The sequence below is a fragment of the Lemur catta genome, chromosome 2, assembly GCF_020740605.2.
Source record: "Lemur catta isolate mLemCat1 chromosome 2, mLemCat1.pri, whole genome shotgun sequence".
NCBI lineage: Eukaryota > Metazoa > Chordata > Mammalia > Primates > Lemuridae > Lemur > Lemur catta.
The window spans coordinates 48510731-48527628 of NC_059129.1; the positions used below are offsets into that span (position 1 = coordinate 48510731).

General features: G+C 52.5%; 1 protein-coding gene across 2 annotated transcripts in view; it reads right to left on the reverse strand.

Moving 5' to 3' along the window:
• Positions 1-2992: 2992 nt before the first annotated feature.
• KIF6 (kinesin family member 6) overlaps positions 2993-16898 on the reverse strand; it is a 367880-nt gene continuing 353974 nt past the window's right edge. For both annotated transcript variants that reach the window (XM_045543626.1, XM_045543625.1), the window contains 3 exons: positions 12173-12262; positions 10045-10151; positions 2993-4083 (listed from right to left, as the gene is read on the reverse strand). In XM_045543626.1, coding sequence (XP_045399582.1) covers positions 4067-4083; positions 10045-10151; positions 12173-12262 — 214 coding nt within the window. In that variant the 3' untranslated portion in view covers positions 2993-4066. The remainder of the gene's footprint in view (positions 4084-10044; positions 10152-12172; positions 12263-16898) is intronic.

Here is a 16898-nt window from a genome sequence, read left to right on the forward strand (position 1 = left end):
AAAAACATTCTTGTCTACTTATGCTACCATCTGTGTCATTCCTGGGTTCTGTTTCTATTTCCATTGATTGTTTTTTCTCCTCACTATGGGCCACATTTTCCTGGTTCTTTGCATGCCTGGTAATTTTTTTTATAAGACACCAGGCATTGTGAATTCAACGTTGCTGAATGCTAGTTTTGTTTTTTTCTTTCTGGTATTCCTTTAAATAGTTTTTGAGCTTCGTTTTGGGACTCGGTGAAGTTACTTGGAAGCTTAATGGAAACAGTTTGACTCTTCTGAGGCTTACCTTTTCAGTTCTGTTAGGGCGGACCAGAGAGATCGTTCATCTGGGGCTAATTTGGCCCACTTCCGAGGCAACCTCCTCTGTGTCTCTATTCAGTGACCCTTTCAGGAGGAGGTTCCTTCACTCTGGCTGTTGGGAACATGAACTACTCCCAGCCCTGCGTTATCTTTGGAAATTATTCCAGCTGCTCCTTTCTGGATGTTCTCTCCCCTGCTTTGGGTAATTTCCTCACATGCATGTGTTGATGGGCAGTTAGCTGAAGACTCAGGAGTGACTCTCTGAAGATTTCCAAAGCATGTTCTCTCCCTCCGTCTCTCTCTCTCTCTTTCTCCTTCTGTCTCTCTCCCTCTCTCTCGCCCTCCCAGCTCTGGAACACTGCCTTACACATTTAAGCCACTCTGTCCTCCCTGGACTCCCAGTTCCATCTCCTCAACTCAGGGAAACCACTGGGCTCTACCTAGTTCCCCTTGCTGAGCTGCAGCTGGGACTCTCTGCGGGCAGCATTCAGAGCACTTACAGGGCTCACCTCATTTGTTTCCCTTCTCTTCAGAACCAGTGCCCTGTAATATCCAATGTCTGAAGCCACTGTTTTATATACAGTATTTTGCCTAGTTTTTAGTCATCTAAAACAGGAGGGCAAGTCAGGTCCTTGCCCCATCATGGCTGTACGTGGCAGTCCCACTTTTCCATCTACAGTCTACTCTAGTGCCTTTCAACGGGCAGTGTGCAGAGACAGAACGAACTCTGGGCTGAGAAATTTTGGATCTAGTCTCTGGGTTTCAATTTCTGTATTAGTCAGTTATTGCCACGGTTAATGCTACGTATATACCACCCTGAGCCTCAGTGGTCTATGACAAGAAGGATTTATTCTTGTGATAATAGGTTTCGGATCAGCCATGGCTCAGCTGATCTGGGCTGGGCTTGGCTGGGAAGCTCTGCTCCAGGCCGTAGACTGGGCCAGGTTTGCGTTCTGTGTTCCAGGACATGGGCTGAGGGGGCAGCAGCCCCCCCAGGCATGATCATCTCAAGACGCATCACTGGAGCGCACGAGGCAAGCCCAACCGTGCAATCACGTTTCAAGCCTTTGCTTGCATCACATTTGCCAGCATCCATTAGCCAAAGCACATCACGGGGCCAAGGCCAGGTTTAAGGCTTAGAGAAGAATACTCTGCCTCCATGAGGCCATGACAGAGCTTTGGATGTATAATTCTATTAGGGGTGGTGAAGAATTAAGACTAGTTATTCAATATACCATAGTTTCTCTATCTGTTTTCTAAAAGTCCCTTTTTGTAAGATCTGAGCAAGCCACATTCCAACTTTTTCCCTTCAACCTCCCTCCACCCCACTTACTGTCTAGGCAATGGGAGAGCCAGTTGAATTCTAGCAGGGTCTGGTTGGAGTCACTGGCCAGGCTGCTTTCCAGAAAATGTTTTAGAAAACACCACATTTTGGCCTGGAGTGAACTCAGATACTTCTTGTCATCCATGGCGCCACTGAGCCCAGGTACATCACTAGAGGGTCTTTTAAAGCATTCCATCCATTGCTTCCATTGGCCAAGGCCAATCAGCTTCAGGGAAGGTGCGCCATAGTCAAGCATGTGTTCATACCAAAGGCCCAGCTTCCACTGGGAGGGGACATTTGGAGCAGGAGGCTCCCTGGCCAGTTGCTGCACACACTTTGCATATGACCTGCTTAGCAGGACACTAGTGGTCCCAGATTTCCAGGGTGTTTTTCTGTTTTCGTCATTCCCTTTCCTGCCTTAGAGATGGCTCCAGGAGGCTGGTTCCCACCCTGTGTGGGCCTTACCACACATCTGTCAATAAGGCCTTCGCACCCAGGAGATAATGTCTCAAGGGGAGGTCTAAAGTCAATAGACTCTGACCAGCTCTGGAGGGCTGATGACACTGAGGTGTGCCAGGAACACGGCTGCTGTTTCATCAGAAGAGACTCTGGCGAACTCAAGCCATCTTCACGACTCCAGAGAGTGCGTTTGTGTGTGTGTGCACGCATTTATACGTGTGTCCTGTGGACTCTTGGGGACGTTTTTAGAATCAGAATTTGGTCTTCCCCTGGTTCTACAGATTTACTGAGGGATTGCTCTGTTCCCCAGAACTGCGAGGGCCACAGAGACTTGCCCAGTGGGATTCAATCATGGAGCCAGAGGGAAGTGAGAGGAGCGGCAGCAGACTGAGAGGCACATGTGGGCTCGGGCTCTGCCTCTAATGAATCGAAGGGCTATTTATTGAACACAGACTCTGTGCTTGGGACACAGCAATGAACAAGACAGCAGGTCCCTGTTGTCATAAAGCTTTTAGTATTAATATTATGGGGGTTGCAGGTCATTAAAAAATAAGCAAGTAAAGAAAGATAATAGGTAGTGATGAAGAAAGCAGAGTGGTAATGAGAGAGAGAGTAACTATGGGGTTGCTTTAGATGGGGTGGTCAGGGAAAGTCCCCCGAGTAGGGGACATCTGCCACTGACTGGTGTGTAACAGCAAGTCGATTCTGCCTTTGCTTCAGTCTTCTAATTATAAAAACTAGGGCTGTGGATTAGAGGAGCTCTTTGGGCCTGCCTAGCTTTGAAATGTAATAATTTTATCTTCTGCATGATCCCTTTACCCAACACTAAAAAAGGAAAAAAAAAAAAAAAAACAAAAAACCCAAGCCAATTATACTACATTATCTCTCCGTTCCCCCTCCAGGGTCATGAGGTCCTGTATTTATAGGACAGAGATAGCAGGAGCAGTGGACAAGCACTTTTATTCAGTTAGTGTCATTCCCAGGTGCCATCCCCTGCCTCCCTCCACTGCTCCTCCCCAGCTTGGGGAGGGTTCGAACCCCCTGACCCAGAAGACAGTTCTCCTAGGGCTTCCTCGAGTGCAGGCCCCCCCTTCCCTTGGATCTGTGTCACTGAGCCAGTGCCCGGAGCGTTGACAGCACCACTGAGACAAGACCCCTGGGCAGCTGCGTTTCTTCTGTGGGAGTGGGGAGTGTTGGCCCAAATCCTGCAAGGCCCCCACGTGGCTATGTAAAGGTTGCAAGCCCCGAGGGGCCCATGCTGCCCTCTCTCAAGCTTTCTGCAGAGCTCCTGAGTGCTGTCCACTGTCCACTATTCTCTGGATGCTGCGATATCCTTATACTCTGCATGGTGGACGGCTCCATGGAGACACGGTCACTCAGGTACTGCCTACAGCTGATGCAGGCCATGAGGCTGATGGGGGAGGATTTGGCCTGGGAGACTGAGAGTAGCCTTCAAGATGTCCTGCATTCCACTGCTTTGCCTGTGGCTCAGACATCCTGCCCGGCCTGCCACTGCCATTCTTGGGCCTCTGAACCACAGGGTGGGCCAAGAGAACAGGCAGTAAATAGCCTAAAATAACCTATTATTATTCCCCCCACATTCCACCAGTGTGAGCTCCCCCCGACACTATATCATGATGGTACTATTTCCTAATCTCCAAACTGTATAATTATCTATGTGAGCATCACCGTAATAGTGACCTGAAGCCCTCATCATGCCCCTAAGCACCCTGGCATTGCCCAGCCCTCTCAGGAGCTCCAGCAGCCACAGGAAAGATGTCACCATCAGCCCTGGCCTCAGCCTCTCTGGCGGTCTCCAGGCACCACCCTTAAGGACACACAGCCCCCTCCATTGGAGTTAAAGTCATCAGATGCTCCCAGCAGGCCATAGATCACTTTGGAAGCCAGAGGAAGTGAGGGGCGGTGCCTTCGTCTGTACTTCGATCTTGCTGACACATGCACGGCTGGACCCTTACTGGAAAGTCAATTGCTTCCCAAACCTGAAAGGAGACAGGATGCTCTTGGTTAGGCTGAGTGTGTGGACACTGACTTCTTCCAGGATTGAAGGGGGCGAGGAGGCTGCTGGCCACTCCCTCTGGGTCTTGGACAGTGTATCTCTGTGTCCTGCCTCCCAGGGGCTGCATCTACTTCCCAAGCTCTGAAGGAAGATCCCTCCTTTGCTTTTGCAAAAGCTCTATCTCCCTGAGGCAGGGCCAACATTCATTTTCCAACCCTGAGGTTTTCACTGATGCTGCGACTTAATCCTTGGAGAGATTCTCTCCTTGCTTTTTGCTCCACATATCAACTATATGTCAGGATGGCTCCTCATGACCATGTGGCCCCCATCCTCTCAGCCCCCCCCCATGCCTCTGCACGGAGAAAGGTTCTCTGGATCAAGAACCTTAAGTTCTAGCCAGGATAGTCCCCAATCCATAGTATGATTTTGGCCAAGTCATTTCAGTTCTCTGGGCCTCACGTTCCTTGTTTCCAGATTGCTAGAGCAGATGGGGTACCTAGAAAAAGCAAGGTAGCCAGCATAGCTCCTCACTTCCCAAAGTGTGGTCCACGGGCCAGCAGTGTGGTCATATCCTGGGATCTTCTTAAGAAAGGTAGAGTCTTGGGCTCCATCCCAGACTTACTGGATCAAAGTCTGCTTTTTAACAAAGCCCTTAGATTCACTGGCACACCCAAGTGTGAGAAAAACTGGTATGAGCGGTAAGCAGTTATTTTGCTCAAAGTTTGGCTAACATAATATCAATAAGAGCAAAAGGGAAATTCTGAGATTCTTGGGTGAAGTAATGAACACAATGTTTAAGAAGAATGGCAGTGGGCAGAGAGACTGAGGGGCGAGGCTGGTCAGGGCTGGGTGGGCAGGCACCTGCAGCCACCCAGGCATGGCCACGTGTCCCCGCAGTGGGTGAAGAGTGCAGTCTGCTTCCTCAGTCTGCTGAGGAAGAATCCATAATTCTTGGTGACACACTGAATGTGGAGAGTGGTGGGGAGGAAGAGGTTGAAAAATATTATAATTCAAGGCTAAGAGCCCTTGGTCCTTGAGGTCTAATTCTGTGTGCAAGACCCCAGGCTGGCCTCACTGTTTAATTAAACAGAGATGGTCCTCATTTTTAAGACATTCTGACCTGTCCTAATTAAACCCTAGAACAGGAAGGAAGAAGACAAGGCGAATCAGAGCTTACACAGGTGCCTTGTTCCAGCCACTCTGGGCCCATGGTTCCCAGCTCTGCTGCTCCTTGGAACCACTTGGCAGCCTTTAGAAACCCTGATGCCTGGGCCACACCCAGACCCATGATTTCGGGATATCTACCGTGAGCCCAGGTGATCCTGATGCGTGGCCGGGGCCAAAACCCCCACTTTCTTCTCTGGTCCAAGATTGGCGGGGCAGGAACTGGGGACCACTGAGCTTGTGGCTGCTGACGACCTGGGGTCTGACGTTCCCTCTGCCCTGCTGACAAGCCACCGGGCCGGGATCAGTCAACGCGCTGGTGGTGAAGAGCCTGGATCTGAGCTCCGCCAGGATGGCCCCGACCTCCACAGACCCTCGCACACAGTGACGGCGGGGGCGAGAGCTCACCGTGCTCCCAGACACAGCGGCTCACATGCACAGACCTCAGCGCAAAATAAAGGCATCATCCCTAGGTCATTCACGTTATGAGCCCCAGTTAAGCGACAAGCTCTGTCTATACTGGGACTTTGATTACGGTGGGCTCCCAGAACGGAGAGCACTGCTACAGATATGCCATTAGAAAAGAAAAAAATCAGACCTCGTGGTACCGGGCCAGTTCTCACGACGGGGGCCAATCTCCCCACTGACAACTCCCTGGTGCTTGGCAGTTCATGAGGGGCATTTATGGACATTATCTCAGGAAGGCTCCTGGCCTGGGCAAGGGTGGAATCTGTACATGACAGACACTGAGAAGGAGGCTCAGGGAGGTGACCTGCCCAGTGTCACACAGGGCAAAAGTGGCCCTTGAATTTGGTCTCTTTCCTCCCAGTTCTGCGCTCCTTCCCCTCCCAGGAGGGTTTCTCCGAGTGAGGCTGGAGGGGCTGGCACCTCCTGGAGAAGACAGATGTGTTGTTACGGGGGTCACACCAAGGTTCCTTTCCAGATGGAAATACTTCCAAATTTAGGGATTAAGGGAGATTAAAAACAAAAAGCCCTCTAGAAAGGGGTTAAACTCATTTTCTCAGAGGTAAAAACTGTCCTTGGCAGCTGGAAAAGGCACACGTGACTCCATGGATGACTAACACCCCTTGTGGGGGATATATACCTGTCCACATGTGCCCCTGGCGGGGATTTAAACGTTCCACGGCTTTTCCACGAATCCTAAATCACGGAGATTCATCCCAGCCCTTGGCGAAGTGTAAGAGCTGGCGAGGCTTATGTTAAATCACCCTCCCTGGGCCCCTGTTCCGGAGCTGACGGTCACAAATTCCCCATAACGAGCGCTCCTGCAGGAGCCAAGACAGCGCCCCACTGAATGAAGAGGGGCGACGAGAGCCGGGGACAGGGATGGGGGCGTGTTTGCTTTGGCTGGGAAGGTGCCTGGGCCCCGGCCTGTGTGTTTGCCTGACAGGGTGGCCTGATAAGTGGGCCACGTGTAAAGTGCTGTGTGGTGGGGACCAGGGCCATCTGTGGTGTGTCCAGAAAGGTCATGCCTGCTGGCCCTAAGGGAGCTGGCCGGAGAGGAACCCCTCCTCGACGAGGATTATTTTTCTTCCTTTAGGAATAAAAATGAAACCCTCGAACTTTCTGTGTTGATGAATTACTTCCAGGCTGCCGTTTGTTTGGAGGACGAAGCTCGCAGCTGCAGGGCGGGCGGAGGCTGTGGTCACTGCATGTTGACATCGTCCCGTTTCCTGAGGCCGAGACACAAACTCCTGATGGCAGAATGGACGCAGCTGGCAGACGGTGTGGCCCGATGGGGAGAGAGCAGAAAACCTGGGGTGTCCTGGCTCTGCCATTTATCAGCTGTGTCACTTTGGGCAAGTATTCAACCTCTGCGTGCCTCAGTTTCCTCCCCTGTCCACAGGAGGCTTGTATCCTGGCCTTGTATGCCTTACGAGAGTGTTGAGAGCATCAGATGAAATAACACAAATGAAAAACCGTGTACATGTTAATCTGCCACACACATTTTAATGAAAGTGGCCCTCCCTCAGTCCAGCCCTCAGCACTGTGCAGGGACAGCGTCAGCAGGAGGATGCTGTGACGTGGACTGTGGGCTTCTGCCTCTTCTCTTCAGAGAGAGGGGGTGATACCACCCTCTTTTATGCACAAAGGCTTGACCATAGCTGTAACAGCACTGCTTGCTCGTGGGCTTCCTGAGGGGAGGGGTGACGATTGGTTTCTATGGATGCGTTCCCAGGTCTCCCAGGGCAAAGGCCACCCCCTTGTGTCCTGGACACCCTCCCCTCCCACCTCTGAAGGAGGATTCTCCTGCAGCTCTGGCCCCTCTGCCACCACAGTGCCAGCGTCTCTTTCCACACGTTTCAGGACATACACACGTCCTAATCGTGACCCATTTAAAGCAAACCCAGCCCTCCCGCTGGGCGCCTGCTTCCCTGTGCTCCAGCCCCAGCTCAGCGCCCTGGAGGAGCTGTCTCTGCTCACCCCCTCAGCGCCTCCCCTGCCCTGCCCAGGCTCCTGCCTCAGGGGCGCTTGTCCTCTGCCGTCCTGACATGCAGAGTGGCCAGTGGTCGACAGACCTCTGGGCCGCCTCAGAGCTTGCTCCTCAGACCTGCCCGAGGCCACGCTCACCATCTCGCACCTCAGCTTCCCTCCATCTCTAGCTGCTGGGGTGCCCCAGGGGCTGTCCGCAGCAGTCAGAACAACTCTGTCTACACCCTTCAGAGGACGCTGCACCCAGTCCTGTGGCTTTAAACACCATTCAGGCATGGTGACTCCCGTTTCTTTTTCTAGCCCAGACTTTGTCTCTGAGCTCCAGACTCATGCCAGCTGTCTCCTCCGCATCTCCTCTTGCCGTCCTCTGAAACTTTGAATGGGCCCCTGGAACTCTGCATTCCCCTGGCTCCTTCCCTCTGACATCCACACATCCACTCCTCCCCGCCTTTCTCATCTTGGTAAACGGCACCAGCATCCTCTCAGCTCGGCAGATCCAAAGCCCTGGCTCTCCTCTGGCCCTCGCAGCTCACCTCCACCCTGCTGGTGACTCCAGGCCACTCTCAACCCTCTCTGGGACCTTCACGGTGGCCTGATGGCCCCTCCAATCTACACTGCATGTTTCAGCCAGAGTGAGCTTTCCAAAGCATCAATCAGATCGTATCCCTCTCATGGTTAAGATTCTTCAGCTGGTTTCCACTATACCTAGGGTGAAGTCCAAACCCCTTTCCCTCGCCAGGAAGGCTGGTGTGATCTGGCTCTTGTTCTCCGGCTCCCCGCCCTCCAGCCACTCTGGCTTCCTTCCTGCCTGTGAACAAGCAAAGCTCCTTCCCCTTCGGGGCTTTTCCGTCTCTGCTCTTTCTGCTTGGACCGCGTGCTCCCAGGCGGTGCGTGGCGCTGCGTTCTCACCGTCCAGCTGTCAGTCTAAAGTTCTCCGCTCCAGGAAGCCTCCCCCACCTACCCAGCTAAAAGCAGTCTTTCCAGTGGCTGTCTACAACATCACCTATCTTAGCTCTTGCACAGCACTTATTAGCCCCTCAAGCGATCTTATTTATTTGTTGATGTGTTCATCCTCTGTCTCCTTCCGCCCTCAGGGATGCCGGTGTCTCCAGCGCTTGACCCTGTTGTGTTCCCTGCCTCGGCCCGGCACTAGGAGTAGGGCCTGGCGACAAGGTGCCCAGCACGTGCCGCGTTCCTTCACTGATTGGACTTTCATGACTGCTCAGTGTCTGTACATATCATTAGGGTATCTGGGGCATGGATGAGGCCTTGAATCCAATTTTCTTTTCTTTTTTAGACAAGGCAACTGAGAGTGAGAGAAGGTCAAGATGTCCTGGCAAGTTGGTGGCAGAGCTGTGCCGTCTCGGTGCCGACGCTGCTGGTCCTGGTGCTGGGAGAGGAAGGCAGCAGGCTGGCAGCCCCGCGCGGTGAGCACAGCACGGCACAGGCCGCCCGGCAGTTGCGACGCTCCGTCCGTGCTCAAACCTCCGCCTGTCTCAACTGCAGATGTTGCTCCAGAAGATGAGTGTGGGCCCCTCAGGGCAGGTGTCAGTCACTGTAGAATCCAAGTGTGCTGTTCCACACCATCCAGGAAGAGTGCTTGTGACACGCCAAGGCAATGTGGAGCCTGTTCAGTAGCCTTTGGATCTTAGGAGGAGGCTAGGACCAACCGCAGGGCTGGGTAAGCGGGGCCTGTCCCTGTGGGTGTGGGGGCACGGAAGGCGGAAGACGAAAAGGCCCACCCACAGCAGATGGGAGATGGGGCAGCTGCCAGGAGGACGGGGCAGGCCCAGGGGGAAAGGGGGCAGGCCAGTGACGTCTCTTCCTGCTGTCCGACAGCCACAGTCATTTCCTCTGTGATTGTTACAGCGTCCCCAGGCCTGGGTCTTCAAGTGGTGTTTACCTTCACAGCTCATCGGCAAGCACCACACTCCAACAGGAGGGTGAGATTTCTAGTGCAGGTTCAACAAGTTACCAAATCATCACTCAGCCCCTTCCTGTTTGGAGACGCTGGGCAAAGGAGAGAGCCGGATTTGGGGGCAGAGAACAAAAGGAGGTGAAGGTCTGGAGGAGGGAGAGAGCTCTGCCAAGAGGGGTAGGACATCTGGGCTGCCACCCACTTGGGCCTGCCTTGGCCTTTCCGATGCTGCCCCTGGGGCTTTCTCCCCAGGGTGGGGTGACTGGAAGACTAGTCCCGGGGCTCCAGGAACATGCAGGAAGCTCCCTACTTCCTTCTCCCCCCTCTGCTCGCTCCAGCCTCCCCCGACCTCCCCCCAGGGTGGGTGACCTGTGGCCCCGGAGGAGCCACTGAGGAAGGGGCACTTACATTTCTTCTGCAGAACGTTCTGTCTGGCCTTGATGAATGCCAGGATGTCAGAGTCCGTCTGGCTGTCACCGGTGAGAGGGACGGAGGACATCGGCCTCTCGGGGGTGCTGGTGACAACCACATGTCACACTTTACTACACCTTACGATTGGACTCAGCACTTACTTTTCCAAATGCTTTTCCATTTTTGGTGACTGATTTCACCCAGGAAGCTGTGTGACACAGCTGGCCTCTCTGTCACTCCCTCCCACCTCTGTGCATTGGCCACACCAAGCCTTTTATCATGCAAACCAGGTCATGTCACTCCCTGCCTTAAACCTTTTAGTGGCTTCTCATTACTCTTGGAACAAAATTCCTACTCCGTCCACGACCTACCAGGTCCTGTGTGACCTGACCCCGGCCAGTGGGCTGCGGCCACCCTGACCTTCTTTCTGTTACTTGAACACACCAAGCTCCTTCCAGCCTCAGGGCCTGCGTCTCAGCCGTCCCTCTCCCTGGCTGCTCTCCCCCGAGACCATCACACAGCTGAGGGTGCGTGAGGTCACCGCTGTCTCCATCCCCTCACCGCCTCCCCTCCTGTCCTCTCTCCCTGCCTCGCCCAAACCGACCCCACTTTACTTCAAGATGTCACAGCAAGTTGGTGGCAGAGCTGTGCTGTCTCAGGCCTCGGAGAAGACCTGCCAGGAGTGCTCATGCTGCTGGTCCTAGCCTGTCCCCTTCTGCACCCTACTTGGACGTCCTGTCCTTTAGGACTGTGGTCCCAACCCCTGGGCCTGTTAGGGACCGAGCCACAGACCTCTGTGCTCCCCTTGATTTCCATGGAAAAACTGTCTTCCGTGAAACTTAGGCACGGGGGTGGGGTGGGTGGGGGTGGTGCTGCACAGCAGGAGTGAGTGAGCAGGAGTGAGTGAGCGGCAGGTGAGCAAGCCAAGCTTCATCTGTATTTACAGCCACTCCCCATGGCTCGCATCACGGCCTGAGCTCTGCCTCCTCCTCCCCCCACCCCCCATCTGTGGAAAAGTTGTCTTCCATGAAATCAGTCCCTGGTGCCAAAAAGACTGGGGACCGCTGCTTTCAGACATCTCCCCAGTGCATCCCATTCCCCACCAATGGTTTAGCCAGTTGCCCTCAAGGCAGAGATTACTATTCTCCTGTCTCCTTAAAAACAGAACCATATTTAGCTAAGTTGCCACAACTAAAAAAACTATTAATACCTTTCCCAGCCTCCCTTGCAGCTGTGTGGCCAGGTGGCCCAGATTCTGGCCGAAGAGGTTTGTAAGCAGAAGTGTTGTGTGGGAGTCCAGGAAGTCCCCTTAGGAAGGGAGCATTATGTGCCCTTCCTCTTCCTCTTTCTCTATCAGCTTCTACACGTAGCGTTGCCCTTAGGACAACTCAGAGCCACACGCTTGCCTGGCTTTGCTAATCTTCCACCCTCACACCTATCACTCCACACTGTGGGAGACAGTATCCACTTCTTTAGAAGGCAGCGAGGACTATATATAACAAGTGTTGTCCATTGTCACAAGTAAGTTTTGGTGTCAACATTCCAGCTGCAGCTCAGCCAGAAGCACTAAGGCAGATCTGTGGCAGGAGGGCAGGGGCTGCTGGCAGTTCTCAGTCTGCCTGGGGCTTGGGGACTTCAGCCCTGGGCAGTTCCAGGAGGAGGGTACTCGGCCAGGGGAAGGCTGAGCTGGTATCCTAGACACAGGGCCCAGACAGCACGAACTGGGAAGAGGCCTTACCCACTTTGCTCAGCCCTGAGGCAAGTGCTCCTGGGGTTGAGGCCAGGCTTGTCAGCTCTGTGTCTTGCCATGGGGCTAGTGGGCTATGTTGGAACTGCCCCTGGACTGGCGCTTTCCTGTTATGGCCCCCAGAAACATCTATTAACAAGGAGTTGTGTGCTGCACGGGGCCCCAGTGGCCCTGGGAGAAGATTCCCCAGCTTTGAGAGTAGGCATGTGTGAGAGATTCCGGAGGATTCCCAGGGACCAGGGCAACGGCCAGCCTTGGGCTCTGTCTGTGCAGCTACTGGACAAGGGGCTTCTTAGGGGGAGCAGAATGGTGACTCTGGCCCACTCTGCCCTCTGCAGAGGCTGTTATAGGAATCGGGGGGAGGAGAAGACCACCGACCTGTTTCCCAGGGGGGTGCTGGTGCGACTCTGCTCCTGGCTGCGTGGGCTGGGGCAAGGTGAGGGCAGGATTTTCCTGGCATACACATCACTGCAAAACACAAACCAACAAAAGCAAAAGCTAGGGGGGTAAGTTTATAGAAGAGAAACTGAGGGTTTATATTTTGGGGCTGTTATGAACTGAACGTGTCCTCCCAAAATCCACTTTATAGATGAGAAAGCTGAGGCTTAGAGAGGTTAAAGAAATTCTAAAAGTACCCAGCTGGTAAGTGGCAGAACCCAGAGCTAGTCACGACCCTGTGAGGCTTCAGGGCCTGTGCTGTCGGCCACTAAGCTGCATTAACTGGGTTCATCTCCGTGGCGTGCTAGGAAGCACACGCTGCTCACCCCTGACCACACCGACTGCCCCAGGGCGGCCTGCTGACCAGCTCCGTGCTCCCTGAGTCGGGGGCTCAGCTCCAACAGCTCACCGTGTGCAGCTGTGCCCATTTCCTGGGCTGCCTGGTGCATACAGCTTGCCTTGGGTTCCTGGTTGCATGCAGTGGAGCCTAGCAGCTCCTCTTGGGAGGAGAATCGGTGTGTGGACACAGCTGGCAGGTTGCTAGTTTATTCCGTGTGCCAGTGATGATAAAGTCCCTACTCTGAGCTGTGTTTTAAGGACTCCGTGGCAGGATCCTCTTCCTTGCTTTGGGATGGTCCTGCCTGGAGACAATGTCCGAGCTGGCAGAGGCCTAAGAAGTCACCTGGTTAGAACCCTCCTTTTGCAGTTGGGAACACTCAGCAGAGAGGCAGGCTAGGGTTAGAGACAGGTGAGCTGGCTTCGCCCAGTCTGCACCCTCAGTCCACCGTACTCCACAGGCCTGACAAACTGCTTGTCCCACACAAAAGGAAAGGAAATTAGAGCCTGGGACCCCCCACCGCATGCCCATTTCCCAGCAGTCCAGAGACTTCCCCGAGCCCTCCCTGCGGAGAGTGGAGGATGTCTGCGGGAGTCTGGTGAGGGCCGCTGTAGGCCCACAGGCAGCCACAAGGTGGCAGGCTGTGCATGCTTTTCTCTGGAGAACAGTGGCCGGTTCTCAGGGCTCCTGCTGCGTGGTTCCCAGCGCAGGCCTGGGGGTGGGGGAAGGGAGGGAGAAGGGGCTGTCCACCCTGCAGGTGCTTCCATTATAGTGGGTCAAGGTCACTTTGGAAGCTGTGGCAAGTCTGCAAGACCAAGTCATTTGCACACAAACGGCTCATTAACTTAACAGTTTCCCAGTGGAGCTTTGTGCAGATTCCAGAGAGAGCGCACAAGTGCCAGACTGGAGGGCTGAGGTTGGGTGGAAGAGGAGGACACACAGACTCACCCGGCGGCAGCTGGGGGCGTCCAGCACCCTCTGCAGAGGCCCAGCCGCCCGGCCTGTTGCCCCCCCAGCTCACGCAGGAGGACAGGGCACTGCGAAGGCTTGGAGCTCCTGAGGGAACTGACTCCCCCAACCCCTAAGCGGCTCAGGTGTCCCTGGATGCCACAGCTCAGTTTCTGTGACCCTCAGGATTGTGCCACAGACGACCTTTGCCCTCTCTCTTTGCTCAACCAGCCTTTGACACTAAATTCATCTCTCATGTTGGCATCCCTTCTGGAGTGAGAGTGCACCAGCCATCACAATGAATTATCTCTTTCTCAATGAGGATTAATAAGCAATATTAACAATAATTAGGCCTCCTGGGCTGCCAATCAGAGTGTTCCGTGCGATCAGCCTCCAGGCCCCAAGCAGCCCTGGGGAAGGGATGAATCAGATTTCCCTCAGAACCTGGCGAGCAGAGGACGCGTCACCCCGGCCTGCGGTGACTCCATCAAGAGTGGCCCCTCTGAGGCTCAGGCAGGAACAGCCGGCTGGGCGCTTGCTCTCTGGCTGCAGCTGCTCTGAAAGGGCGCTGGAACACTTATCTGGTCACAGAGTGACAGTGTCGGAGGGACCCTGGCCCACCTTACAGATAGGCGAGGGGACCCCAAAGGGGCAGCGGCTGGCCCCAGGGCGGGCTGCTTGGCAGAGCTATGACCGGGATTCACATGAGAGCTTTGCGAAGGTCTACACTGAGGGGACTCCTTGGAGGTGGCCAACGATGATCTGATGTTCACCTTTGAAATCCAAGGTTCTCACCACAGGGTTAAGGATCTCTTGGCAAGCACATCTAGGGATCATCTTCAACTGGAATACCTGAGGAATGTCCAGGAATGCCCAAGGCCAGAACAACAGCATGTACACATGTCCCTAAAGGACAGCCCTTGATGCTAAATAAAACTGCTGTGAGGACTGAGAGTAGTGGCAAGACTCTGATGGGCCTGGGTTCAAATCTCACCACCGATCAGCTAGGTGACCCCAAGCAAGCTCCCTGATCTCTCTGAGCCCAAGGTTTTCATCTGTAGAATGGGGGACAATGACAGTATGCACGTTGCACATTTGTGCAGCTCCTGGAGCATAAGGGCCCTCGATAAATGACAGGGGTTCTTATCACCGTAAGAGAAAAAAGCCAATGCTGTCTCCTTGGAGAATTTTTTTTTTTTTTTTTTTGAGACAGAGTCTCACTTTGTTGCCTGGGCTAGAGTGAATGCCGTGGCGTCAGCCTAGCTCACAGCAACCTCAAACTCCTGGGCTTAAGCGATCCTACTGCCTCAGCCTTCTGAGTAGCTGGGACTACAGGCATGCGCCACCATGCCCGGCTAATTTTTTTCTACATATATTTTTAGTTGGCCAGATAATTTTTTTTATTTCTATTTTTAGTAGAGATGGGGGTCTCGCTCAGGCTGGTCTCGAACTCCTGACCTCGAGCGATCCATCCGCCTCGGCCTCCCAGAGTGCTAGGATTACAGGCGTGAGCCACCGTGCCTGGCCTCCTTGGAGAATTTAAGAAAACCAGTAGCTAATCCTCCACTGTGGGCCGTTCACAGAGAATGTTTGAGCTGCTGTGATGCCTGTGACAGGGTCTCCTCCCTGCCTCTCCCAGAGGAGGGAGCTCCTTACCACCAGATTTCTGAAGCAAACCAGGCTGGGGCACCTGCAGCCTTCGGGCCACACATAGCCTTCTAGATCCCTGAGTGCGGCCTTTTGACAAATTTTACAGGACAAACCCTTTTATTAAAAGGGGTGCAGCAAAGAAAGATGAAGCTTTTCTTGCCTCCTTTGGTGCTTAGAAAAGAGCAATCTTTAAATCAGAAGGCTGCAGGGTCTCCTGCCCTGCCGGGAGGCTCCCTCTCCAATCTCTAGCAGGGACACTTTTCTTCTTGCCTGCCTAGTGTGACCTTCCCACCCCCAAATCTTGGCACTCACACTGTGGGGAGGGAATTTGGGGGACCTGGCTGCTCACAATTGATGTGTCTCATCAGGACTGTTCAGGACACTGAGAGGGTGCAAATTCAAGTTCACGCACCTCCAGAGGTTGGCAGGGCCCCAGGAGAATGCAGAGTGGGCCAGCGCGGGACACTAACGCTGAGCTGCCCTATCGCCACACAACAATGCAGCTGCCTTGTTACACTGCTTTTTTAGTGTATTTTTTTATTTTATTTTTTTATTTTTTTTACTTTTGTTCTTTTTATTTCTGTTCCAGTTGACAGGTATCACTGGATTTAGTTTATTTTAATGAATAGACTTTTTTGGGAAAAATTTTAAGTTTACAGAAAACTGGGCAGATAGTACAGAGTTCCCATATGTTCCCTTCCTCCACCCTTAAAGTTTTTCCTATTATTAACATCTTGCATTGGTGTGGTTAATTTGTTACAATTGATGAACCTATACAGATACATTATTATGAACTAAAGTCCATAGTCTATTCCGGGGTGCACTTTTTGTACTGTATCATTCTATGGATTTTGACAAATGCATAATATCATATATCTACCACTACAATGTCACACAGAATTGTTGCACTACCCTAAGAATTTCCTGTGTTCCACCTATTCATCCATCCCTGCCCACAAGGCCATGGCAACCACTGATCTTTTTACTGTGTTCATGGTGTTGCCTTTTCCAGAATGTCATATAGTTGTATAGCCTTTTCATATTGGCTTCTTTCACTAAACAATATGCATTTAAGGTTCCTTCATGACTTTTCATGGCTCCATAGCTCATTTCCTTTTATCACTGAATTATATCCTATTGTGTGGATGTACCTGAGTTTGTTTATCCATTCACCTTTTGGAGGACATCTTGGTGGCTTCCAGTTTTGGGCAATTATAAATAAAACTGTTATAAATAACCATATGCAGATTTTTGTGTGGACATACATTTTCAACTCCACTGGGTAAATCCCTAGGAGTTCAATTGCAAGATTGTATGGTAAGACTATGCTTAGCTTTGTAAGAGTACGTCAAACTGTCTTCCAAAGTGGCCATACCATTTTGCTTGTCTACCGGCAATGAACAAGAGTTCCTGTTGCTCCACATCCTCACCAGCATTTGGTGTTGTCAGTTTTTTGGATTTTAGCCATTCTAATAGGTAAATAGTGGTATCTTATTGTTGTTTTAATTTGCAATTCCCTAGTGACATGTGATGTTGAGCATCTTGTCATTCACTTATTTGCCATCTGTATATCTTCTTTGGTGAAGTGGCTGTTCAAATTTTTTGCCCATTTTAAAATTGGGTTGTTTTTGTATTGTCGAATTTTTTAAAATTTCAGAATATTATGGGGGTACAAATGTTTTGGTTACATGAATTGCTTTTGTGCAGTTTGAGTCAAAGTTATCAGTGTGC